Here is a 27,616-nt window from a genome sequence, read left to right on the forward strand (position 1 = left end):
ATTTCACGCACCACCGAAGCAATACGGTACGTTTGGTTGCCGAAAGTGGGTGGAGGTTTTTCGCAAAGCCCATTTCTGGACGTGGATAAATAGAATAGCAATAAATAAAACGATTCTTTGCTTTGTTTTGCTTTGTTTTGAATCCTTTTTTTTCTCCACATTTTGGCAACATGTGTCATGAAATATTTAAATATATTTCTGATATATCCTTGTAATTACAGTAACAATAAAATTTTATCCATTCTTATTTATAGTTTCTGTTTGAGAGCTATTTTTGCTTGTTGTAGAATTCGTTTGTGTTTTCGCTTTTCCTCTCAATAGCTTTAAATGTTTGACGCCCCTGGTGGAAGTTTCGGTTTCCGGGCGGCGCCATTATCCATTAAACATACGTACACGTAAAGATCACACCGATCGGGGGGAAAAACTGGATGCGCCTAAATATAGATACGACGAGAGCTAGATCCCATTCTGTCTCGCATAACATCGTGTATTTTTTTTCATCGCTCACTCGATTCGACTCGTTCTGGGCCAAAAGAAGTTGAGGCCCAGCAAGCGAGTCAACCTAATCAACAACCAGCACCTCGGGTGCCGTGGCCACGGTGCCACGATTGTGATCGTAATCTGACTCCTCCGCGCCGGAATGCTCGGAATGACAAACAAACTGATAAGCGAATTCGGAGACATTTGCCCGATTTCCCTAACCCTAACGAATGGGAAATCCGGCGTAGCGTGGCTGAAAGATGGTTGTTGAAAAGCGGAAAGATAGAGAAAGCAACAACAAAAAATGTCGTGCACAGTTTTGCAATCGATTCTATTACCGGGGGGGGCGAGGGGAAGGTTTTCTTCTTGGTTTATTTTTTCGTTGTTAGTGATCCGGTACGCCTGTGGCCGAGAAGTTTGGTCCAGAGATTGGAAGGAACGTTCGGCCCAAGCTATAGGCACACATTAAATCAAATCCGCTCAAATCTCGTTACCCAACTCAACGTAACGTTTCCAGCATTAGTTTGTGGCGCCATTTTTAGCACACCGGACGTGTGTGCAGATTTTTAGTCCTGGGCTAACATTACACCACCAAAGTCCGGACATTACACCAAACCCTGAACTAGACTAGGGTATGCGGGCCGTGTGACATATTCATAGCGCTTATGCCCTCCGGTGCAAACAGCCAACATGTATAATCGCAAAACTTTGTCCCGGATGGGTAGCTGCGTTCCTTTGTTCTAATCCCAACTTGAATGTTTTTTCGGGGGAGACTTTTTCCCTCTCCCAAGATCTGCACCGTTTTGCATACGAACACACACATACAATGGTTGCTGGTGAGTTACTACTTTTACTGGTGGCTACTATCATTATTGCTTCCACGCAACTGGCAGGAAATGGACAGCATTTGCCCTCGCACGGGAAGAAGGGATATTCAAAGTTCGCATGAGATTATCAGGGATTTTATCGGGTTTCTCCAACTGTGTGTGTGTGGACAAAAAGAGGCAAAAGAGAAGTTATCTCTCTGGTGAATATATTGCAATTACACACTTGCCGGGTTAGCTAGGACTTAGCTAAATCTTTTGCTCTCACACATCGCCTCACAAACCGGGACACCAATATATGTACAGGAGGAGTGGGGGCGATCCAATCACGCTTATTAGATCCATCCGTCCGTACCGTCAGTGACGGGGCTACGGATGGCAGGTGGGCCAGCGCCTGTTACGATTACCGGAAACCGAAAGGGATGCGAATCGACAGTCATCTGTAAAAGTATTTATCAATTTTCCGAACTTCCGAACCGTACCATTTCGCTGAAATGGATTTTTCTTGTGTGTGTGGAAAAACAAACAAAGTGCTGACCTCGCTGGCGGAAAAAAAAATTGGGAACGATTGATGGCACGGAAAATGCGCCGTTTGCAAGGGTTAGACGGATGGTGTTGGGTGGGAAGCGAACCGAAAGAAGAGCAATCGTTCTACCTTTTTTTCCCCTTCAGAGTGCAGTCTCACAGCTCCGTATGGATCCGTATGAGTGGATCCCCTTTTTCATATATTGTCTTCCCGGAAAACAAAACTTCCCGGATCACTCTAATGCCTTTAAGCGTTCCGTCCTTTCGGCCCTTAACTACTTCGATACGGCCCCGATCAAAAACGATAAACTACAAGCCGTTCCGGTGCAAGGAGGGAAAGAGAGGGAGGGAGAGAGAGAGAGAGAGAGTCCGGAGCCAAACGTTAGACATTGATTTCACTTCAATCATATTACACATCTAAACGACTACGTGAGACGGCTACATTACGACTAGGCGAGAGACTAGAGAAACGGGACAGGAGCTCACTCCACGTGAAATGTAGATGTGGATCGTTGCGTTGAAAGAATAAAAGGGTCCCGACCGGGGAACACCTTTTTCGCATTATTAGCTAGCGCATAATGGCGTTCATCTGGTCGCGGATCAGTTGCCAACCCGGACCGGCGGCGGCCAGTCGCACACACGCTGACACGTTTGGTCCCGGACGCTCGGCCATGTACGCGGCTGTCGCACGTGCAAAACACTCCCGTCCCGGTCACATCCGCTGCCCTCCGTTGCCCGTTTTTCTTCCTTCCTCGTCCCCCAGTTAGTAGTTGACTCGGGTGTCTACGAGTAGCGCTCGCTATCACAACCGCCTGCAGTCTTTGAGTAGTTAGCCGAGGTGGGCTTTGACCACGTGATACGCAACCGAAACGAATCGTCATCCGGGTCCGTCTCGATGATCTGCAAAGTTATGGTTAGGAACGCAGGAAGAAGAAGAAAAAAAAGAAAATAAAAACCCAGTTAATTTAAGCCACTGTTAGGGTTGTGCGTTGCGGATTGCATACTTTCAGGAGGTTGTTCTTTCGAAGGCTGATGGTAACGTTTCTTGCATTGTTCAAATAGTTGCAATTGACCTCTTTTTATGTCTATGCAACCCGTAAGCCCACTGTTGGCCTTTTTTTATTACTTTCACTGTGGCAGATTTTGTTGTTTCAGCCCTGTCCGAAGCGAGACGGCATTCTTGCCCGATAGTGCGCCTGAAACTATGCACTCACTTTTCACAGAATTTATATTCAATGGATAGAGCTCGGGCTTAAGTGTATTTTGCTTGCCAATTGATTGCCAGGATTGAGTGCTTATCCCTTGGGGATGTATGCAATACATTTTACTAAAATTTCAACTAATTTTAGCCAGGGCGGGCTGGGAGAGGGAAGAGGGAAAAACAAATCCCGGGTACCGACAACAAAGCGTTCTAGGAATAGAGTGATTGCATAGTTTCAGAGAGATATCATAGTAACGCAACCACAAACAAAAATGAGAAGGAATTTCTGTGCGAAAGGCCTGCAATTTCCTGGAATTGCGTATCGGTGGACACAACCAGTTTAAAAATATAAATATACATGGAACCCACAAACTTACCTGCGCAATTCTCGCACTGCTGATCGAGTTTACAATCGAAACGGAGCTGTTCACGTGATCGGAACCGGTGCTAAACCCGATCCTCGGATTCCAGAATCAATATCTCTACCGCGTCGATAAAACGAATGCGTACCAGCAAAAAAAAAAAAAACAAGAAAAACAGGTAGAAGAAGTCGATTGAATTGTGCAGCAATACCCGAGAAACGTATCCGAGGAACAACACCCGTGTTGCCGCCCGCTCCTCTTACCCCCAAGACCCCCCATTGTCCTTCCCGGCTGTCTTCCTCCCTTATTGTCCATTTCCCACACCTTACTCCGACCCTGACCGGCACGCTCGGCCGCCGAACCACCGTAGGAAGCGCGGGTAGGTGGAGGCTGGTGGTGGACACTTACCGGAACGCTGTACGAGTCCACGCCCGACGTATACCAGGGAATCATTACCGGACATGTCTGAGTTGTTGCGCTCCGCACCGGACTGGTTGATGGTGTTCTGGCGCAGATAGGCGGCAGCCTTCGACTCCACCCCGTCCATCGGGCCGCTCTTCGACGTGCAGCAGAAACAGCAGCAGATTGGCATGCTGGCAGATTGGTAAACACACATACACACACATACACGCATACATAGACACACGGTCATTGTCAAATAGACATGTCAAAAGATCGACAGTTGCGAACGACAGCAGTACATCAGTAGTATAGTAAGGGGGTATATGAGACAGAAAGAAAGAGAAAGAGAGAGTAAGAGAGAGATAATGAGATAGAGAGAGAGAGATGGAAAGATAATCGAATATGTAGAGATACCCGAAAAGCAGATCTCCAACAATGGAAAGCTTTTGGATAGTTCGCCCATAGTGATGACGAGTTGAGTTTCGAGCTTAAGAATCGGGAAGAGAAGGCATGCCGAGCGTAGTCTTGGTGTGGGTAGGTCTAGGTGTGATGTTTTGTGTGGGTGTTTAGGTGTGAGCAGAGGTATGTGTGTGTGTGTGTTGATCCCAACACAAAGGGGAAGGTGTGCATAATCCGTTTCCAGGCTGATGACGAGCGAGCGGCACTGTCACCGACATCGTCAACACCTGCCTACTTACCGGCTACGGTAGCAGTTGAAGATGCCGAGGAATGCCTGCCGGAACCGTCGGTTCATGAAGCAGTACGTGATGGGATTGCAGCACGAGCTGATGTACGCCATCAGCTGCACCAGAGCGATACCGCTGCTGTTCACGTACTGGTAGACGAAGGACGGCGAGTACAGATAGACCTGCGAGAGTACAGAGAAGCGTGCATTCCCGGTTAGACCTCTCGTCAAGGTGCGTGTTTGTCGGTTCGCCACAACGTTCCCACCCGCCCGCTAACGATTGTAACTATGATTGCAGCATTACACGACCATTACTTCCGATTCATCTGTCTTCCCGGCAACCCGGGGGCTCGTATGGCATCAGATGGAAAGCCACCAAATGCTCCGGAAACTTTTCATGCTCGCTCGTTACACTCCGGAAACTGACATGAGTACGGATTTATAGTGCTCCCGAACCCGAGCCCTTTCCTGAGCACTTTCGGCGGCTTCCGGGTGTACTCCCAGAATATCGACCAACTGGGGCGGTGAGTAAAGCTTAATTTAAAGGTTCCCCTGCATAACTTCCTGTGCTAGCTCGGTACGTGCATGCAAACAGTGGAATGTCAATCAGTCCCTTGGCAAAGGGTAACCTTGGATGTGGGCTGCTCGGTAGGGATAGGGAAACAATAAAAGTAACAATAAATAACAGCAATCCATATTTTCGCTACTCTCACCCATTATTTTGTGCTCCCCTTTTCTTGCTCTGCAAAATATGACCTCCAGGACTAGGGTCGCCCTAGTGCCTGGAAAAAATGGAACACCGATGCCATCCGGGCCGTGCTCGTGGCACTGAAATCACTGTAATGAAGTATTTATGAAATATTGCACTCAACAAGTATTCGATCAATCTTCCGTGCCAAAACCTCGAGCTCCTCCGCCCCCCCCCCCCGCCTCCCCCATCTGATGGTGTCATTTTATGGCATTTTGGTTTCCCCGGCCCGGTGCTCGCATCGTTGGCAGGGGGCACGATCATAAAGATTCATTTCCTGCATCCGGGCACGGGTTTCGGTTTTGGTTGGTAAACCCATCATAAAAACTCGATCTCCTAGCCCGCGCGTGGCTAGGAAGTTAAACCCATGTACGTGGAACGATAAAAGCATCTTTCGGGGTCGTTCTTTCTGGGTGCTGATTTCTGGAGCTGTTGGCTTTTTTTCTCTCTCGCTCCCACCCTGTTCCTATAGAAAGGATATCCTTGAAAAACAAAAGACGACCGGGTGAGAAAATGGGAATGTAAAATTCAACAGCACATTTGATGGTCGTTTGCCATCGTCAGCCGGCGCAAAAACATACACGCACACAACTCCGACACGATCGAACGAAATGAAGCGAATGATGCATAAAACATTGATCAAATTTATTTACCAGAAAACGGACCATTTCGCCACAACCGTTTATACACCCCGGTTCGGGGTGTGCGTTCCGGTACGCCCGGCGTACGGTTGATTGAGTTTCACGATGCCGACTGTCAAACCGTACAGCCTTCGGTGCAGCCGTTCCCTAATGTCGTTAACGACGGTGAACGGTAGTAATTCAATTTAGTCTCCCCACCGAAGTGCCGGTCGGTAACAATCTCGAGAACACCTTTATCAACCGATAACGCTCATTAGCGATCCGAGGTGGTAGACTGCCAAACGGCGTACCCGTGTACACCCTAAGCCTACCTGTGCGTGTGCGTAAGTGTGTGAAATTAATTCAACCTACCGTATTGAGTATGTGGAGCGGTGCCCAGCAGACAAAGAACTCGACGATTATCACGAACAGCATCCGTATAACCTGCAGGTGTTGCGCGTGCCGTGCGTATGATTTGTTGCCCGAAGCCGCCATGGAATGGAAACACCGGGAAGAAACATGGTAAATGGATTGTGAATGATGTGTGGGTGAACTATGGTATTCTTAAATGCACAAACATGTAATAATTTTATTGGGTGTATTAGAAAAAACAAATCGAGCTTAGGCACTTTCAAGGTCTTGGTAAATATTGGTTCGATATTAAGATATTAAATAAAATTCCACTGCAGTTATTGCACTTGTTGGGCTAAGAAAAACCCGGAAAAATTAAGTAAGATAACGAATCTCTCAGTAAGTTCCTATTTTAACACATATCTGATCAAATCATTCACTAGATATACGGTGTCTGCAGTGAATTTTGAACCTTTGAGCCTCTAATATTTCAATTCACTAGCTAAGAATACGCCTCGAAACGCTACGTGCTCCAACTATCCCCAGGAAAGATTCGGAAAAAATTAGCTCAAATAAAATTCTAGGAAATTCAGAAGTCTGGGCTTGGTGTAAACGTCTTCGTATAATTTGTCTGGGAAACAAAACCTCGAATGCACACAACCATTACAGCACTAATTTTTGATTATAAATCTGCTACGATTTAAAATGGCCGTTAAATTACTACCATTCAGCGTACTGCGTGCCTGCAGCGTTAAAAGCTCGGTGATTTAAGTTTTTGCGAAGGCCGATTGTTTTTTTAGAGCACACTAAAAAAACTATATAGGATATGGGATTCTCATTCATTACACACTGTTTTAGTAAATGCCATATAATAAAATAATGGACAGACAAAAATACATTTATGGGATGTGTCGGCAAAAAAAAGGCCCCCAACTAAGACTTACCCAACTAAGCTTATGAAGAGTGCTCCACAAATAGAGCACATATGGCTGATGAACTACCGCAAAACTGGAGCTCTACGGCCCACACAAAGCTATAAAAGATGGTACTTAAATTTTGGCCGCACTCTTGCCATGGGACAGCCCATAGTGCGCTATGCTCCAGGATGTTGTCGCTATCCGGTAGTGTGTGCTAAGGCAACTAGCTGTGTGGGACGCTTCTGGACCGTTACGGAAGCTATTTGAACAGACCTGTGACTGTGTGTGTTTGTATATTCATGTTTTCAGTTAAGTACATCGTTTCGGGCAAATGTTGACAAATGAACCTTTCGACTATCCTGCCGAACGGTATACCGTGCAGAACCGCACTAAAACTCATATTACGACTTTCTGACGCGCGCATTTAGTTCTCGCTATTTTTATATAGTTCGCGAGCAGCGGAAACGATACGGTTACCGTGCTGGGCCTTACAACCCAATCGGAAGGTTTGCTCAAGAGTTGCGTGCATATTGCATGACTCGGTCGCCCGCTCGCTTGCTTTGATTGTGCCGGCTAGTTTAAATACGTGGATCCCCACCAAAGTGGATCGTTAAGCATCGATTGGAAAACACGGCGTGTGTGTGTGTGTTTGGTCTGCTCACTTACCTTCTTCTTCGCTTCGATGCTCTTGTCCATGTAGGTGGAGCGGATGGCATGCCGCGAAAACTGGTAGCTCGCGTCCGACTTGGCATCGTCACCGGTTGCCGTGGTGGCTGCGTTGCCGGTCGACACGTTCGGTGTGCCCGCGTTGTTGGTGCCAGCGCCCGGAAGCATCCCACCATCGTCGCCACCGGTTTCGAGCGTGCCGGGTTCGCCCGTGCTCAGGACGATCTCGTGCTTTGCGTCCTGCTGCGTGCTCTTCACGATGGTGGTCGGCATCCGGTGGTGATGGTGATGGTGGTAACCGTGCCCATGATGGCAGTGATGGTGGTACGGATGCTGGTGTTGCTGGTGCGTGGGCGTTTCGTCAAACTTCGTTTCCGCCAGCTCGGGCAGACCTTCCGGCGAAGTACTGCTGCTAAGATGGTACCGATGATTCCGGCAGAGTCCACCGTGCTGCTGATGCTGATGCGGGAACGGGAAAAATAATGTATGCCGCGCGTTGAGTCGTCGCGCGATGGAGGGCGTTCGAATGTGTAATGTTACTTGCGGAATCAACCCATGTACGACACATAATTACGTTTCCTTACACCTCCCACAGCACGACATTTTTGGGCAGCTGAAGATCTTCTCATGTTTCTCTCTCTCTCTCACTACCTAACTCGCTTTTGCATAGTAACCAGAGCAGCGTTAGAATGATGAGAGCGATGGATCTACGGACTCTGGCTGCTTGCTTCCATTCGTGTGATGATTGAAATAAAGTTAGCCCTAAATGTTCTTCCACCAAAAGTATTAATATCAGGAAGCTTCAATGGCAGGAAGAAGTTTACCGAGCAGACAAACTTCGACCCCTAGTCTTTCAGCCACCCTCTGTGACTGTGCTGCTACCTCCTAATAGTGTTTTAGAACTATTATTTGACTAACAATCTCGTTAAGAGCATCCCATCCCATAAACTCGCAGTAGCCAGTTTAGGCGAGTGAGCAACGAATAACTTACCTTGGCAAAGAAGTGGCAGAAACCTCGAAGGCGTCCGGTTCGACCCTCGCAGCCAACACCTCCACAGTAGAGTGTTCGGTCCGCACCGTTGGTACTGCCTGAACCGTTACTGCCCGCGTTACTGCCATTACTCACTCCACTGCTGCTAGGGTTGCCGCTGGTGCCGGCCCCATTGGTAGTGTTGCTGCCACAGTTTGAGCCACCTCCACCGCCACTGTTGAAGTTTCCCTTGCCGATCGTATTGTTGTTACTGGCGAAGTTTACGACGGCTGTTGACGTTTTGAAGGGTCCCTTTTTCAGGCTCGACGTTAGGACGAACCCTGCCTCGAACCGTTTTCCCTTCAACGGCTTACCAACAGCTTCCAGTCCGCCTCCCGTACAGGCACCAGCGCCAGCAGCGGCAGGATGCGAATGTTGCTCACCACCGACAATCACGCCAGCTCCACCCGCACCCGGACAAGTGCTTCCGACCGCAGCTCCACACCCACCAACCGGACCCTGGCCGCCCGGTTTGCTCGTTTGCTGGTACAGTGACGAATGTTTAATTTCGTGACGAAGGCCCCGCCACAGCTTCGACACTATCATCGAATAGGCGAAACCCATCGTCAGCAGGGGCAGAAACAGTAGGCCCACATCATGGAACAGCACGTACGCTTTCTCCCACACCCGGTCCGGCCACACCTCGCGACACTTCATCTGGCCGGTGGTACGCCCGACCGGTTGCAAACGCTGCACGTAGCACAGGGGCGAGTTTGCCAGAAAGCTTACCGTCCAGACGAGCCCGATCATCTTGTACGCGTGGAACTGAGTCTGCCAGCGCCGGGACGACAGGGGCCGACAGATAGCAAAGTAGCGCTCGAGCGAGATGGCTACCAGTGTCCACACGGCCACCGACACCGATACAGCTGCAAAAGAGCCAGAGCGAGAGAGAGAGAGAGAGAGAGAGGGGGGGAGGGAGAGAGTGAGGGAGAGTTTTCTTGAAACGGTTGGATCCATCTTGCCTGTGTGTTTTTGCATGCCAGGAAGGAAGGAAGACGCTAAGATCAAACAACGCAAACAGTCATCTAAAGTTGAAGTTATTCAAACATGGCCCACAGATACGGTGGTTTTGGCGGAATGTCCGTCTTAATTGTGCTGAGTAGTTGCGGGTACAGGCGCTCACAGGTGTAAAGGTACAGTTTTGCATAACAACGTTTTCCTTAGCATGGGATTCGGTAAATGAAGTGAAGCAGTGTTAAAATGCACCTCGTGTTGCCTACTTTTAGGCGCACAGTTTCCTAATCTCCGTCAGGAAATCGCTCATTAGCATACAAACAACTTCAAACGAATCGACAGCGTATTCCTATTCCAAAGGGCAAATAATACTTTCACTGGAACCAAGAGATAAGAGTAATAACTATACAAAATTCATTGGAAATACATTGGATCTGTTAGTTGTATACATCAAAGATAATTGGCTGCTGATGTCAAACACCATCAGAGTATGGAGCGCATCATCGTTGTGCAATGCTGGCAAAAAAGGAAATCATGTTTCCAGGAAAACTGCACAACATTATCTGTCTTCTTGAAGTCTCATGCACTTCAAGACTTTCATGGTAAGAATGCTTCATGGTCAGGGTTTTATTGCTGCTGCTTGCAAGATGTCGAATTGCATACATTTTGGCACGAAAAAGTCGCTCTCATTAGTGGTAATTGATGGTCAAAAATGACAATTTTTATCCACCCTTTGACATGCATTGGAGCAATCTTCGTCCTCTCTTTGGCAAGTATTGAAGCATTGCCGAATCATTATAAAACATACTGGATGCGCTTTAATGAAGCTGCAATTTATGCTATCCCTTACCTCAAAGTGATATTAATCATGATGTTGTATTCCCCATCTCATAATCAGTGGTGTAATGTCGTACTATTGGATCGTACGACTCATCTGCATCATTTACAGCTCACTGCTGCACTCACCGTAAACCCCCTTTTGCAATACGGCATTGCTCTAAGCGTTGCATACTTTACGGCGTCAATCGGTTCATTACACGTCAGTAAACAACTCATCGCTGTACGGGAACTTTACCTGCCAATCCGACCTGAGTTCCCACCGAAGTAAGAGAAACCAAATGCTGTAAATGACTCGTGTAGGACGTTAACTTCTTCGCCCGGTACGGAGGTTTCGTTTGCGAAGGTACGACCAGGCAACAGAACTTCCTGTGCAAGTGTTTTACCGGCGTGGGTTGTGAAAATCGTTCGATCGTGTTCGAATTGTGCTTCGAAAAGGTTACACCACCCACCCGAACGCCCGGTGTCCGATGATGTTGCCCTCCCGATTGCTCGGGATAGGCCCCGGTGCCGGAAATACGATACAGCTTCCAGCTGTATCAGGTCGTAGTTTAGGTAATCTGTAAGCGTTCACCCGGTTTGTGGAAGGTTATCTCGCACACCGCACGCTGCATGACAGTTCTGCGTGGAAACGGGTGGGAAAATCTGCCACTTCCTCTGACATCTTTCCACAACCACCCTGCGCTTCCGCACCCTACCTCTCGCACATCATTTGCAAAATCGGTGTGCCGTTTTACGATTGATTACGGCTATCTTTCGTGCGGCTGTAAATCACTTCGATAGTCGGAAAAAAATTTCCCTCACCGTGTGTTTGTGTGTGGCAAAAAGGGAAGCCAACGGTATGCCAGGGGTAAAATACCGACAGATGGATCACGGCACGTCTCCATCCGAACGCGTGTGTCGCGGCGTTCGCCGAAGGCTCGTGCCGTTTCCGTGAAGATGAGCCAGTATCGAGGTTCCGGGAGGGTGAATCGGAAACCGGAAACACATTGCGAGCACGCGCTGCAGCTGTAATAACTGTCGAAAAATGGCATCAACCAAAATCCGACACCTTGCTGACGATCTGACAAATGTGGGTATTCTTCGTCTTCGCTTTATTTTGGGCCCCCCTTTTTTTTTTGTTGCTCAGTCTCCTGCGACAGCACCTGCTATCAAAGCATTGGGCTTCAATTTACGGCACTCACACACACACACACACACACACACACACACACACACACACACACACACCCACATTCACCGACGGAAGACGGACTCGCCGAAATCGTGAAGCGTAAAGCGTTGAATCACAGTCAAACCGACAGTCAAAGATGCCTACCAATATTGGAGAGGGAACGGGTATTGCTTTTTTTTTGGTTCTTCCTCGTTTTGGGCTTGAATGAAACGACGACAGGCCCAAAAGCCTTGGACCAATTTTCCCGAGCCGTCGGATACAAATGATTTCTTTCCGTGTGTGTGTGTGTTCTTTTTCTTCTTTGCTTTTCAGCCTTCTCATTATTTTTTTTCCTTTTCTTTAGCTGATTCTCCTTCGGGAAGGCGTTACGAGCTGGGAAAAGCGGGAAATGAAAATGCGAACGAATGACGTGCCGTTGGGTAACGCATTTGCTGAATGGTTTGTGACGAAGGCACCGTGAGGAAGTCACAGAAGTCTTTACAAAGCTCCCCCAGGACCGAGATTTTTGTGCATTCTGAGCGATTCCCTTGGGCGAGGAGTTGCGGCAGCGATGCCGGAGGGTTGTACGATGGGAAGTACAGCAAGCGAAAAAAAAAGACGGCTCGTAACGCAAGACGGTCTCTTCCGCTTCATGAACTCCCGGTACACTGGGTGGATGCTTTCAGGGCCGACCTTTTGTGGGCAGAGCTAGCTGACTGTATGCGAAGCGCGTACCGACTATAACGATATTTAAAGTTTATTGTGTGTCAAAGTAAAGTTGCTCCGACGGTGACGTACACGCACTCAGACGCACTTTTGCAGGTGTACCTGGCCGGCACACCGAAGCGACAAACTACGGTGCTAAGAAGATTAGAATGGAATGAGCAGCCAACAGAACCTGGCAAAGGGCGACGCCGTATGGTACAGCTGAAACCGAACCTCGACAGTTGACAGATTGGCGCAATGTAGGCGAGCAATAGCCGTGTTCGTGAACCCTCTAGAATCTCTAACGTAAACAACTTATGCTTGGAGGCGGTGTGTGGGTGAGCTACTTAGAAATTTCGACAAGGATTTCACTTCAAAGTACTCGCAATTTTCAAGGTCACTGGAAATGTCAACTCTGCACGCTTCCCCGTGTGAATACAACTATTAACGTTGCAAAATATTCCTCCACCGCGATTCACACACGAATCGATCGAAAACGGACGACACCGTTGATAGCGCCGCGATTTATGCAACTCCAAACCGCCGGGCGAATGGCTGTACCTTCACGTGTACAAGTGTAACAAACCCGCGTATAAACAGCAAATGAATGCGGATCCGGCCAATCCCCGGCCAAAGTATAAAGTATCCTTGGTTACCTGCACCGCGGATCCATTCATTGTTAAGCCGTCGAACGCGGACAGAGAGGTTAAATCACGCACCACGCAGTGTACCGAGTGTCCATATAAACGCGGCTCTGTTGTCATACGGTACGTGCCTATCGCACCGGATGCCCAGTACACCGCCGGCGATAGGTTGGTAAAACCGAAAACAGCTTTATTTACTCACCGAATGGATATCGCCAAGCATACTGAGGGGTAGAGCTACACCCGTAGTAAAAACATGATAAACCTTTTGTTTACCTTTTCGCAATCCGGCAACGGGGGAAAAAAACATTCCGTCCGCGTTGCGAACTCCGTTGTCAAACCGGAATCTGAACCGTAATCTGTTAAAATGTTCAATGATGTGTTGGAAAATTGCTGTACAGCAACCACAGGACTAATAAATGTATTACTGCTGCCATGTTTTAGTTTCATCCTTTTGCAAGCTTTTTTTCTGTGATGTGATTACTATTTAATAACCATACTTTGATCGTACTGTGCCCTTTCATAATCTCTCTCTCTCACACACACACCCACATACAATAGCAGCAGCCCTTTTTTGACCGAAACCGCAAACGTTCACCGTATTTCATGGAAGAAGAAAAAATCAAATGGAAGGTGTAGGAGAACAGTGCAGCTCGGATTCCACGTATATAAATTATTTGGACTTTATTGGGACGCGTTTTCTAGTGAAGAATGCTACTTATGTAATTAAAGCCCAAAGTTAGGCAAGGTTTTTTTCATTACTGATTACTGTTTATTGGGTAAGAGGCGAATGAGGTCTCAAAAACTCAAAGCCTCTATAAATAAACGAAAAAAAACTGTTTATTGGGTTGGAACTTTGTTTCTCGTTAGGGATGCTTATTGCTAGTTATTTCTTAATTTAACGCCTAAAGTTAGACAATGTTTTTTTCACAACATTTTCTAGGCTTAAAAAGCCTTATCGTGTGCGTCTTACAAGGTTCATTAAACCGGTTTTTTATTTATTTCCTGATCATCGATATATCACAAAAAATTCTAACGCCTAAATGTATGCTACCCTCTAACTATATTAAGTAGTTTGCAGCTTCTCCTCAAGACAAGTCATAATTCTGCATCTTATCGCACACCAACGAAAGCAGCCACAACGGTGAAAGTTGAAAGTCAATTTATAAGTCTGGTCTCCCAAAACACTCAGCACCACATGCTAATGAGAACCACGAGCACAGTAATGCACCCGGAGACCAATCGTCCAAAACCCTTCCAACTTTCCACCAGCCGAAGGAAAGAAAGAAAAACAAACCACAGTCAATCTTTTAAGCGCTCAATCTGCGGATTATTCCTTCATCAGTGATTGCATAATAAATTCTTAATGAGCCACTCATGCCACCCAGCCATATTCACAGTGTGAGAAGAAATGGAAATCCACCAGCACCGATAAGTGCGTGAGTGGCGAGCAATGGGATGGCGGGGGGGAGGAGGGGGTAATTGTGCATCAGACACTCAGCCAGTCCCGCCAACTGGTGGCGGTTGGCTTCTTGGGACATTTCACTGACTTTGGAAAAGGCAGCACTCGAGGCCATACGCACTTACGTACACCCACTCAATCAGCTGAATTTATGTAGAGTGTGTACCAGTGCCATGCATACAGTGCCCTGCTCTCATTCATTTATCTTCATCACCGGCAATGCCTTACAGGGGTACAGGGGAGGTGGAAGGGAGAGGCGAGAGTACGGAAGATCCGAATTTTTTTCACTGACGGCTAATCAACGGACGAGCGATGGTGGCAGAACGCGCGTTCAATCGGGCGGCACACGCCTAAATGTAGGCAATCGGGAAGACATCCTCACAGAAGGGCTCGGGTTTGAGAGGCTCGAGCGCACCGGGAACTGCTGAAAAGCTGCTTTGATAACCTGATTCCCCTCCCGCGGGAAATTCCCTCTCCCCCTTCCCCTGCTTCATCCTCCGCCCGTTGCCCGCCGCATACGCTTTCATGCTTATGAATAAAAGAAACACTCTAATGGAATCTGGCGCGACACGCCGGTCCTTACCTTGAAAATATGGTATTAATTTGCACATGACACTTCCGAAGACGAACCGCCGCAGCACCTGACCGGCGAGGGTGAACGGCATGCAGAACACACCGAGCAGCAGGTCGGAAATTGCCTATGAATGTATCGGGGAAGAAAGCGGAGAAAAACAGCGTATCGCACGTACGCCACGGTTTGTTGTTAGTACGTACACGTTGAATGTTGAGATCACCACTGCACGGCACTCATCGACACCTACCAAGTTCAGCAGGTAAACGTTGGTCACCGTGCGCATTCGTTTGTTTTGTGCGAGCGTTAAAATCACCAACAGATTGCCGACGACCGACAGCAGAAAGATGATGGCGTACAGCGGGATGATGAGCTGATTCTGAAAGGAACTGTCACCGCCCCGGTGTCCACCGCCGTGATGTCCCGTGCCCGGTGGCAAACTGATGGCCGTACTGCCAAAGTCACCGCTCAGATTGTGCGTCCCGGCAATGGCGGCCGAGATGTTCTCGAGCAGCACATCACCGAGCGCTAGCGACAGGTTCGTACCGTACTGGTACTGGTCGCCATCTTCCGCCATACTGTAGCGGTTCGGTTGGTGCTGCTGGTGGTGGTGTTGATGCAGAAGGCTCCCGGGACCGAACAGCAGATCGTACTGGCTGATGTCGGTGGGCGCAGTTGGTGGATCCCTTAGCTCGATGCCGTACACGAAAGGGCCTTCGGTCATTCTCACGCGCCCAAACCGCGGCCCGTCTGCTACTCGTCCAGAAGCAACTCGACGTCAACGAGGACGGCAACGACCAAGATGACTACTTCTTACCGCAAACGAAACAATGGAAAGTACTGGAATGGGCAGAAAGAAAAGAAAAGGCAACAAATGAAATTTGCGGGATCCATTCAAACGCTACATAAAACCAAGTCGTTGCTTAATCGCCCTGCAGTATCTTGGCACAGCGCCGTTCCACGGAAGCTATCTTACACAACCAGTCCAGGCGCACAATTAGCATCTTCATGTAATAATCACCAGCAAACTGTGCGCCACCAGTGCGCTGCGATGCTTCGCACAATGAAGCAACACACACTTTATGCCATGCTCTTTTTCTCGAGCGACATTACGCAAACGTTTCTGCGAGCGGTAATTGATCACTGGACCGTTGATAAGACGGCAACACAATTGTTTGCGGCCATTGTTTGCGGTACGGTTTGCTGACGGGCAGGAAATTAAATTTATCAACAGCACCGGTGGCGTCGTCGGAGTTCGATTGCTGTCAGATATCGTTTGCCCGCGCTCGTTGACAAGTGCGCAAGCACCTCGGAAGCTGGATTGTCGCTAATCGCTTCACATTCACTACCCTGGTGCTGGTGATGTAGTCGTCCGCTTCTGGTGACTAATCAACCACCGGAGGTCGGCTGAGAGGCGCGCCTGACGGCGAATGTCCAAGCGCACAGTCTGTCACACTGGCAGCATCCAGCATCCAGAAGTTCTTACATCGTTCTAGACTTCCAAACGAACTGGACGAGAGATAAAGTTTTTTTTTGGCCAGCGTTACTAGCAGCATGGCTAGCCGAAAAACTCGTTCGTTAGTGCTTTTAAAGTTTGTGACGCGGTAAAGCATGCAGGAACGATTTTATAAATATCACGTACACCATTCCTACTGTTCACAACAACAAAAACAGATATATATTAGATACCTTCAGGAATGTACACAGGATCCCACAGCACACACACACCACATGCCTGGGAGAGGATAAAGTTGTTCGTTTTAAAACGTGACACACGTGTACCGAACTTCATCAAGTGCTGGTCGGTGGACGACCACAAACCATCCTTGCAACAGAAAAAAAAAACCGCCGCTCATCTGGTTGACTTCCAGCAGCAGGAACACAGCTGTCGACATTGGCAAGACCGTCGATTTGTCTTGCACATACTGCTCCACACGCACACCGAGCGAGCGCGAAACATTGTTTACGGAGGATGTGTATGGAAGAAAGGATGTCAAACACTAACGCTGCCCCTACGCTGCCTTCAAACCAGCGTACAGAAGTTGCTGCCAATAAAAGGGAGTCCGCCTGCCAAACGTCCGGAGTTTAATAGGTAATTGATTAATGTTCCGCTTAGTGGTTTATGTTTTCCACGCTGCGCCCGTAAGGTTGCGGTGGGTGCTTGTCTTCTACGCTGCTATGTGTGGTGGTAGCAGCAGTAGTTTGAGTGATGTTCGGATGCCGTCACTCAACCAGCATATGCTGCCGACCCGTGCCACGTCTCATTTGTCAGCTCGGCCGAAGATGATGCAAGGAAGGAGGAAGGCAACCAAACATAACGCATACAGCTCTATATCTCTGTTTGTTTTATTTTCACCCAATAATGATGTGCCTGTGCTCAAACGGTCCTCACTGCTATCTAGATTGTTGGTCACGCGTGTGTGTTTGTGTGCGTCTTTGTTGTGAATTTCCAGAAGCCTGGCTCACGCGAACCGCATGAAGTCATCAAAGTCTTCATTGCCATCGGGTAAGTTCATAGCCTCAACCATGAATGTGTTGGAACCCGTCCCGTCTAACCAGACCGAAAAGAAATACAAACAGAAGCTGGCAAAGTTTTGCTATCGCTAGAATGTGCCAATAGTGTGTGCCTGGGTGGGATACACTCGCCCGAGACGGTATCAGAAGAAAACACGGTGTCCCAAACCGGGCCTCGTCGGTAAAGAATGTAGCTGCACGCCTCCATTAGACGGTAGGTGACGAGGCCCTAATGCCACTCATCACTTTGTCTTGCCGGGCCCCACCGGGGCCAGACCGTTCTGGGTATCGGGTTAATGTCAGAAGGCCCTTTCCGCAATCCCTTCCTCTGCTCGTCCCCTCCCCGCGCTTGGGACAATCACCCAACTCCCGAAGGATCCTCTTGGGATGTAATGCGCCCGAAACGATGCTAATAAATAAACAGAAATGGATTCTGTTCCCCTTCTGCATCTTCCCGTACCCGCCAGAGAGGGGATGCTCGAGCACCCATTAAATGATGTCCTTTTGTGTGGAAGCTACCTCCACCGCCTTTGTCCACAACGCGTCCTGGCGCGCACATGACGTATGGCTCACAAGGTGGGTCACACGATTCCTGCGGCTTTTTGTGATGCCGAGGTAAACCCGGGGGCCCCCAATTTAGGTTGAAGTAGATAAAAGTTGATGAACAGATCGGTCAGGTCTGCCAGAAACCGCAAGGATGTCTTAATTTGCTAAAAACTAGATGCTTATCACATTTGTTTGTGTCCTACCGTTTCGGGAGGGTTTTTCTCTCCTCTTGCTCTTGATAACAGAAGAATAGAGCAGGCAACAGCCAAAAAAAAGGGTCGGAAGCATGCCACCATGGATTGGCCTTTCAAGTCCAATTTAATCATGGACCAACCGGACCTCCAGGTCCCGGCGGGTACTACGAGCCTTCGGGCAATATCTTACGATATCTTTACCCTTAAGTTCCATTGAAGTTGTCACAAGCGCAGCACGGGGCAGTATGGGCAGCAAAAGTTTTCATTTTTAAACACTTTGCTAGCCGTTTTGTATCCTCCGTCTCTCTCTCTCTCTCTCTCTCTCTCTCTCTCTCACTGGTCCCGATGGTTTTTGCGAGGACCGCTCAAACAACTTAACAACGGGTCGTCCGGGGTCCTGAACCATTCGCCGGGTTTTGGGTAAACTCTCAGGGCTGGCAACCTAAAACCCGGCGCTGAAACCGATGACACTGGAGAGAAAGATCAAATCACCAACACCGGATCCTGGCGTCGCAAATGTCGCGACTGATAGCCCTCCCGTTTTGCTAGTCTCGTAAATCTAGCTCATTTAGTGAGCACGAACCGGGGATTCCAGCCGGGTTCGGGCTGATGACAGCCAACCGGCTTAGCTTCGAAGCTCGCTGCTCAATCGGAAAACAGTGTCAGGATTTGCGGGCTATTTATCCGCGCCGTTCGGAAAGGCAGGTTTGCCAGATGGTACCAGACCCCACGGAATACTGGTCCGGTGGAGATCGCTTTGGCGCTTTTTGCTTTCGCGCCTTTTCTCCCTTTCAATATTACTTTCCAATTTTCTTTATCGCAACCAGATCGAACTGCATCGTTTCGTGGGGCGTGTGTGCGTGTATGGATGTTGAATGTATTTATGTGCCTGGCAGTTGGCGAAAGGACATGCAAAGGGGTGCATTTATTGTTGTTCCGAAAGGGGGTTCGGTGTAAGATGAGCGGACCAATCAAACCTTCCTTGTACGTGACGTGCTGCGTCGTCTATAATCTTCGGCAAAACTCTCACTGTATCCTGCGAGATAAGGTTGGCCCCAGACAAAAGATACTTTGAAGCGTCTGTCACACACATACACATACACACAGACACATGCTAAAGGGGTTCGACATTTGCGATAGGCTTTGCAACAGCCGGTAGTAAAGTATCTGCGAGTCGGCATCGAGCATACGCGGCATAGTTCCCGAAAGCCCGTATAATGTACCGAGCGCGCGACCCTTGCCGCGACCATGTTTATTTCAATATGTCGCACCCGAAATTTGGTCTCCACGCTCCACGGGGAGGAAGATTACCGCGAATCAGCAACACACTGGTAGCGAGCTGATTGCACGGCTTTAAAAAGGCAGCACTGGTTGGGCGCCCTCCTCCATAGCAACTAGGTTCATGCTAAGGCGCTCGGAAGAAGACTAGCTAAAGCGTAGGCCAATGGGAAAAGCGAAGAAGACCGTACAAAGTACAAACGAGAGGGAAAAAAAGAAAAACAACACACACACACACAGGTAAATAATGCTAGATAACAGACCGATAGGACGTCCCTATGGTACGATCCATTTTTTCTCCGCCACAACTTTACACACGTGTGTTCACACACAAGACATGACAGAGGGCTCGGCATTATTTCGGCAGTCTGTTCGCTATAATTTACACACCGAAACTTTGTGCCCCCGACACACACACACACACGCATACACTTTCCCTTTTCGCGCCCTCTAACATGTCCCATGACACTTCCCACTTGATCGTCGTCGTAAAACACGGTGTGCAGGCCTATCGAGGAGACGTCTGTCACGGTATAGTGGCTCATAAACACTGCAACACGGAGCAAACGGAGCAGTGAGCGGGCGAGTGAGAGGGCAAGCTATAATTAATCTTACGTTGGCTGCTATATCTTTATTTTGGATGCGGTGTGGCTGGTGGTTTCTATTTTTTATATCCCCTCTTGAGTAGCTTATCTCGCTCCCGTATGTATGTAAGATTTTTATCATGATTTATCGTAATGTGTAACCAGGATAATAAATGCCACCGGGCGTGGTTGTTACGGTCGCTTCTTTCCATACGCCCATCCCACCCGCAAACACTTTGCTGGGGGTTTGTCCGCTCAAACCGTCCGCTTGCACGGGTACAATGAGCTAGGAACGGATTGTTTTCCAGTAGTAAGCGAAGAAATATCAAACCGCGTTACGTTGTTTGCCGACGATTGCATGCAAACCGCGGAAAGTGATTTCCGAAGACGGAAATTGATTGCCTGTTGTTTGGGGCGTTGAAGACCCGGGAGCATTCCAAGAGTTGTCGGTCTAATGAAATCTTGAACAAATGATAGCAATCAGTTGCTGATGAGTCGGGTTGAGAATCGAAGTTTTAGGACAGGAACGCTGGGCAACAACCTTGGAGAATCCTATATCAGCTCTTAGGCATTCGGCCACAAACAGAACCTGGTCAATCCTACGTAGGGCTGGTCCGTACGTAGGGCTGACTACATTACTGCGGGTGGCAGGCCGAAACCTCTCGAGGTGCCAAGGAAGAAGAAGAAGAAGAAGAAGGTTAATCCCAAGTCCCAAGGACCCCCAAGTCCCAAGTCAATTGGTCCAGTGAAGATTAGCCAAAGCAACTTGAACCAAAATTCGAAGTATCTAGAATGGATGTCATCTTGAATTCATCGGTATACGAGTCCAAATCCAAGCATGTCCAAGTGGACCATTGAAACTATATTTTCTCGCCGTGAATCAAAAAGTTCAGATCACTATCTAAAACCATAGCAAAGTCAAAATCATTATCGATAAAACAACTCACAAGTACAGTGTTTCCTAGAACGACTAATCGAGGCAGCGACCACATTCTAAAACAAAATTCTACCCATCAAAACCCATTAAAAACGCACCTAATGAATAGGGCTTCCAGGTAAAAACTTCTGAACGCATTAATCAGGCCGTTGTAGATGAGCGTGTAAATGAACCACCCACCACCGGTAGATTGAATAAACCTGCCGCCATTCAACAGCAAAACCAACATAATACAGAGCTGTTGACGCATCACCCAGACCAGTGCTGTGGTTTCAGGTGTACGGTGATTAAATTATCGTATCAACTGTTTATAATTAGCACCGAGATTGGAGTAAATCAAACCCACAATCAATAAAAAAAAAAAGCGTTCGCTTCAATCGAAACCACGGTGCCGTACAATTAGCACCTCCGCCTCGTTGTCCATCCGTTGCTGCTCAGGTTTGTTCACCCATTCTTACGGACTGCGCCACGCGCCTAACCCGCACCGATATCGCTATCAGTTGAAGCACTATCGCCACACCGACTGTGTGCTGTTTGGATCGGCCGTGTGGTTGGGGCTGTTTAGCAGCTGAACGATGCATAATGAATGGCTTCCTCTACGAGAGGGCTCTCTTGCGCAGCTCATTATTTTTCGACCGGCGCGATGAGGCTTCCCCCCCATTGCCGGGGACAATAGAATCGAAGCCAAACGTGTTTCCGGAAAGCGCTCCGGATGCACATAGGGGTGGTTAGCCCTCCGCTTTTTAATCGGTTAGCCTTTGGTAGCACTTCGGTACGGTTAATGATAACCAGCAAAGCGGTACAAACAGCGTAACCGTCAATTAGTTCGCCAAGGACCTGCATCCCATAACCCGACGCTCAACTGTTGAAGTTGAGGTTGTGGCGTGCGCTAAGCGTTACATCAGTTGAGCATCCTTTTGTCTACTAAACATATCAAATCGCTCGGGGACGCTGGGCGTCGAGCGCCCTCTAGTGTGCCACAGGTGAACGCTGAAAATGACATACGACCGAAACGACGCAACTAATTCTACACCCCGGGGGCGGGCTGAGCACACCAATGCGAGATTTGTGTGGTGAAAAGGATTGCGTATGATTGCTCCTTTCTTTGGCCGTAGTCTACCATGCACAACACAGCTTCGGGCACAGCTTTTTCGGTAATGGCGGTAACCTTCAATAGTCTGGGTACGTTGAACGATTGACCCTACTGAGACGCGCAGCTCACCAATCTTTAGTAGTTTCGTTCACCCTATCCACACATTTGCTCACATTCACGCACACACACACACACACAGCTGAATCATCTGTGTGGCAAAAAGGACCGGGCGAGGTTATCTGCGATAAATCGCCTCCTTCCCAATGATGACCTTCGCTTTCGATGGAATTCAATTTTGTCGCTTCGTTCGCGACGTCGCGTGTGTGAAGTTAACGTTTTTTCGACCAGGACATAAGAAAAAAACGGAAATGGTGTATGGTGTGCCAGGGACGGATGTAGAGCAGAGCGTCATGATATCAGTGATGAATGAAGAACCGAAACTAACAATCCCCCACTCCCGGCTAAAAACGGCCAAGGAGACGAAAGCGAACGAAACTGCCAATGCAGTTTAGCCATATCAAGATATAGGATTTGGAGAGTCTTTTAGACTTCGTCGGTTCAGTTTCTTCGAGCTTTTTTCGAGCTTTCGCCCTGCTGCTCGCTATCTTTTCAGGGTCGATAATTTAACGCTACAATTACCGCTGGAAGCGAGCAGAGACGTTTTTTTTTTTGTTTTGCTACAAGCGACTTTAGGTCGCGACCTGGAACCGAAACGGACTCGCCTTCGACCGGTGCCCAAAACGAAGCCTCCACTCTCGGTAACTTGATAATCCGGTCGCCCTTCCCGCCGTCAATCACTTCGCGAAGAGTTTGAAGTGCGGGCGTGTTCGTACCGTTGACCGAAGTTGGTGAAAGATTCGGGCGAAAGCGTAATCCGAATAGCAAGAAAATCAACGGAGGATAAAAATAATATTAGAAAAGCGAACGCTCTTAATTATTGGTTCAACCTGTTTGAAGCATTCTTTGTCCGATAATGGAGTAGGAGCAGATTCGAGTGCTTCGATATGACTTTCCGGAGCATTTTGTATCGTTTTGTGCAGAATGATGCCCGGCCACCGGAGAAGTTTTCATTAAGCGCTACAGATACACAATACACATTCCGGTGACATTAGCCGAGTTTGTTTTACACTTCGCACGCTGGTATGCGGGCGAATCGTTTCATCGGGGGCGCCCGAAAGTATGCAATAACTATGCACACGGCTCCGTTTTTCGGTGACCTTTCGGCGCTCTTGTCAGGTGATTTAACTTTGCTACTGGCCGGTTGCATACCAGGCCAGGCGCACCACCCCGGACAACAAAGAGACATCGCCACAGGTCAGGTAGGGCAGTCAGGCGAAGATAATACACTTTCAGACACGAGCAGCTTTTTACAGCTAGCTGAAGAAATAAATTACAAACACTTATTGCCCAAACAATGCTTTTCGAGCTGTTGAGCTTTTGAGGTTCGAGAAAACGGGGTTTTCCACCGACAGCTTCTTCGGTGTCGGTGGCAGCGTATGTTTCAGCGTCCAGCGTTCAGCTACTCAATTACTGGTCCAATCTAGTCGTGGGGAACCACTCGTGCTCGCCCGGCTGCCTGTTGCCGCTCTGCAGCGTGCATTAGAGCGTGCTCAACATCGGTTTAAATTAGTGTTACTCCCGCACAGCAATCGGACCATATCGGATTACTACCCAGCTCCCTGGGGTTTGTCCCGGATCAAGCCGCGTTTCGCTGCACCTGAACAAAGCGGTCATTCTTGCGTTCGCAAATCAATCGAACCGTACCGTAGCAATCTGCCCAAACTGCCGGTCCGTTCCCGGCACGCTTTCCGTTGGTCAACCGAGAGCGTCCGAGCGGCAAAATGATGGGTGCGGAATGTAAATAAGCTACAAATAATGTAGATTATTTCTTTCTGTTTTTTTGCTTTCGCTTGCAATCAACCATTTAAACTTAATTACACACAACGGTTCCAGTCGTCGCACCGTCTCACGGAGCGAGCAGCTTGGGATGCTCCTAACACTCGGTCTCCCTGTTCGCCGTTGCACATCTTGCACCGCACTGATTTGCATGTAGACGAAACATTCTCGGAATGCATAATGTATGAATTGCTCCTCTATTGATTCAGTTTTTCGATTTGCCAGTCAGCGGGCTCGCAGCAAATTGAATAAATAACCAATTTTTCCCACCACCACCAACGCGTGTCGTCGGATGGCGCACTGTTGTATCGTGCGCGCTGTTGCATACGGTGCGGGCGCAACGGCTGTATTGTGTGCTGCATACATTTAGGGGTACCCACCGGTACACGCCACGTACACAAACAATTGATGTTTCCCCGCTCTCGGGGTGTGTCACAAGGTGATTTGCGTTCCTCGATGCGGTGAGTTTAGTGAACGGCAAAACGATTAACGACGATGCGCTTTTCTGACACGTCACTTACGGCCTTTCAAAGGTCGATCGCGTTGGAAATAGAAACGGCGGATGCTGCCCGGGCACCAACTTTAATGAAGCGCGCATTAAGCGCAACCGTTTGACGTGGCTTTAAGCAGGAAGGGGGAGGGTGAGGGTAGGTTTAATTAAGTTTTGCGATTATGATTTGCTTTCACCGTGCCCGGTTCCGGTTCTGCGGTTGATTGATGCTTCGCCGCTGTGGGCTTTTGATAGATGGTCGGGTTCGTTCGCATCCTTCCAGGGGCTCACCTGAGGCTATGCTGCTTTCAAGCCAATCAATCGAAGAGTATTCTTTAAGGGGATGAGATTTTCTCTCCGATTCCACCTTCTTAACAATGCTCCTTCAAAGCTGTTTGCCTGTACGTGTGCTTACACTATTCAACAAGTAGAAAAACGCCTAAACAGAAGGCAATGTTCGCACGTACCGAACGGCCGCATAATTTGAAACGCGTTTTACATACTTTCGGGGGCACTTAACCAATTATTCGATTCACTTTATCACTTCACACTTGGAGTTCAAAAAAAAGTTTCTAACAGCACCCGATTACACCGAAATCATTAACACTTCGTAACAATTCCACTAGACAGTTTCCACATCATTTCGCCGTCAAGCTCAAACGGGCAATATTAGAAGGGGGGACCACGAGGCGTCAAGTGTCTGGGATTTTGTGGTCACACACACACACGCACCCACACACCCCTCCCGGGAATACTCATTAGGCGAGGCGTTGTCATCAGAATACGCCTACGTCGAACGGTTGATTTAAAATGTTGGCCACTTTTCTAACGAGCACATGCGTGTGTGTGTGTGTGTGTGTGTGTGTGTGTGTGTGTGTGTGTGTGTGTGTGTGTGTGTGTGTGTGTGTGTTCGGTTGACTTTAAATATGGCCTTCAAAGGGTGTGTTTGATCTTCTAGCACACAAATTTCTACCAAACCGAACCTTTTTACTCTTTGATTGATCGTTTGCTTTTAAAGTCCCGGTCTAAATCGAGACACAACAAAATGGACGACGCAAAAAGCTGATTCGTTTATAGTTTTTTTTTTCCTTGAGTTTCAATCCTTTGCTGGAAAAGTAATGAGATCAGCATTCTCGTTAGTGGTCTCACTCATTTTTAAGCCGTTTCGGTTTAAGCAGGATTGCTCGTAAGCTGCTTACAATAGAGCCAGGGGACGGGGTTCTGCACGCCCGTCGCACACTGCACCGGCATGCACACCATTGCATTGTAAAATCACGCATTCTTTCTGATCACCATCAAGAAACTCGTTTTTTTCTGGTTCGGTACGTGCACGTACTGGCCAGCGGATAAAAATGGCGCAAACGACCGTTTGATTGATGGGCGTACGTGTGGCGGATCGCATTTGATAGATAGTCACCGTTTTCCGAGTTCATTCTGGGCACTGTACCCACCAGCAGGTTCGATGCTGGAGTCCTCGCCGACCTCGATTGGGCTAAGGTCGAAAGCCATCGTTCACGACCTACTGACACGCACGCGAAGAATCCTGGTTCGCTGTCACCATCCTACCCAACAGGTTCGTTTAACGGACACACACACACACGCACATCCACTCACAGAGACACAGACACACTCTCAAGCCAGGGATTCGACCTCAACTGCACCAAGACAGGGACTAAGGCAAATGGTACCAACAGTCCCAACACTGACTTCCGGACACCGTTCCCAAGGGAAGGAAACATCATTATTCTTCTGTACGTTTGTACCACACACACTCACACACCGTGGAGTGTGCAGCATGCAGTGCAACAAATTGGGTTCCGCTCGCTTACATCGTCTTACCCACACGGGGTTCCTTACGCCAGCAGCTACGCGTAATGGTTGCCCGACGAGTTGATCCTCCCTGCGGTTGCCCTAGACCTACGACTTGCGGGAATTTGCTTGCAACTGCTCGACGACCATACACAGCTTCCCTCGGTGTTCCATTTGCGTAATCGAATCCACCCCGAGGTGCGACAGTCATAAAAAGAGCACACCACTGCTCCCTGAACCATCTCCAATCTCCTTCCAACAAATCCTTCCAATCCCACCCGTCGGACCATGATAATCCCGCAATATTACACATACCCTCAGCTGGGTCCTAACGGTGGCGTAAAAACCCACCGGGATATCCTTGAGGTCGCCCTTGCGTTTATTATTTTGCCCTCCAGTTGCCACCAAGACACAAGTAAAAGAAGCAACAAAAAAAAGACGATCCCTCCACTGGCCACGCACCAAACAACCGATCACTTCAAAAAATAATAATAACGATGTAGTATTCGCCCCGAGGGAGAGGCAGACAGCAAAACAGAGAGAAACCAAAAGAGAAAGCAAACCAATCCACTAGTAAAACCACTCGGTACGAATGTCCACTGCCAACTAAACGCGAACTACGGTGCAGAAAGAACGGTTGGTGGCGAGAGTTTTTTTTTGTTTTGTTTTTTGTTTGCTTTGTGTCACTTCGATTAGTGTAGTATCCCGTCCAGTAAGTTGCGTTCGCACTGCGTGACACGCGACCTCCTGCGTACAGAATGGTACTGAATCCCCACAGCGTCGGTAGCCACGCTGCGTGCTGGCAGATACGAGCGAGTCGGGTCCTGTCGGGTCCTTCGGGCCCGGTTCGGGTACGCTTCGGGCTGCCAAGATGCTTTTGCCCGTGCCGGAGCGCACGCGGCGCTGCCTCGTAACGTTTGCTGCCGGCTGCGTCCCGTCGTCGTCGGACCAGCCTTCGCACCCGCACATTCTGGCGCCAAGATCTTACCCAAAGGATCGGAAGATCAAAACAAAAGTCTAGAGGCCCCCGTTCCACGCTATATATGGAGGCGTCGAGATATTTGGGGACGGTCGGATGACAACGAAGAAACAAACACACACACACACAGTGCGTACCGGAAATGTTTAAAGTTTTGCA

At 48.5% G+C, this 27,616-nt stretch overlaps 1 protein-coding gene across 9 annotated transcripts; it reads right to left on the bottom strand.

The window, feature by feature from the left end:
• Nucleotides 1-121: 121 nt before the first annotated feature.
• LOC118503214 lies at nt 122-27,478 on the bottom strand. 9 transcript variants are annotated; one of them, XM_036036261.1, is made up of 11 exons: nt 27,042-27,478; nt 25,137-25,241; nt 15,388-15,977; nt 15,150-15,264; nt 8,773-9,677; nt 7,782-8,240; nt 6,220-6,291; nt 4,493-4,662; nt 3,801-3,985; nt 3,408-3,512; nt 122-2,729 (listed from the first exon to the last, which is right to left on the bottom strand). In XM_036036261.1, exons 3-10 carry the CDS (start codon nt 15,859-15,861, stop codon nt 3,478-3,480), a joined length of 2,415 nt encoding a protein of 804 aa, XP_035892154.1. In that variant the 5' UTR covers nt 15,862-15,977; nt 25,137-25,241; nt 27,042-27,478; the 3' UTR covers nt 122-2,729; nt 3,408-3,477. The 9 variants fall into 9 exon arrangements, with proteins under 9 accessions (XP_035892154.1, XP_035892117.1, XP_035892162.1 ...); XM_036036224.1 differs by lacking the exons at nt 25,137-25,241; nt 27,042-27,478 and adding exons at nt 16,827-20,219; nt 20,285-20,294; XM_036036269.1 differs by lacking the exon at nt 25,137-25,241.
• Nucleotides 27,479-27,616: the final 138 nt, after the last annotated feature.

This window comes from Anopheles stephensi, chromosome X (genome assembly GCF_013141755.1).
Source record: "Anopheles stephensi strain Indian chromosome X, UCI_ANSTEP_V1.0, whole genome shotgun sequence".
In the NCBI taxonomy this organism is placed as follows: domain Eukaryota; kingdom Metazoa; phylum Arthropoda; class Insecta; order Diptera; family Culicidae; genus Anopheles; species Anopheles stephensi.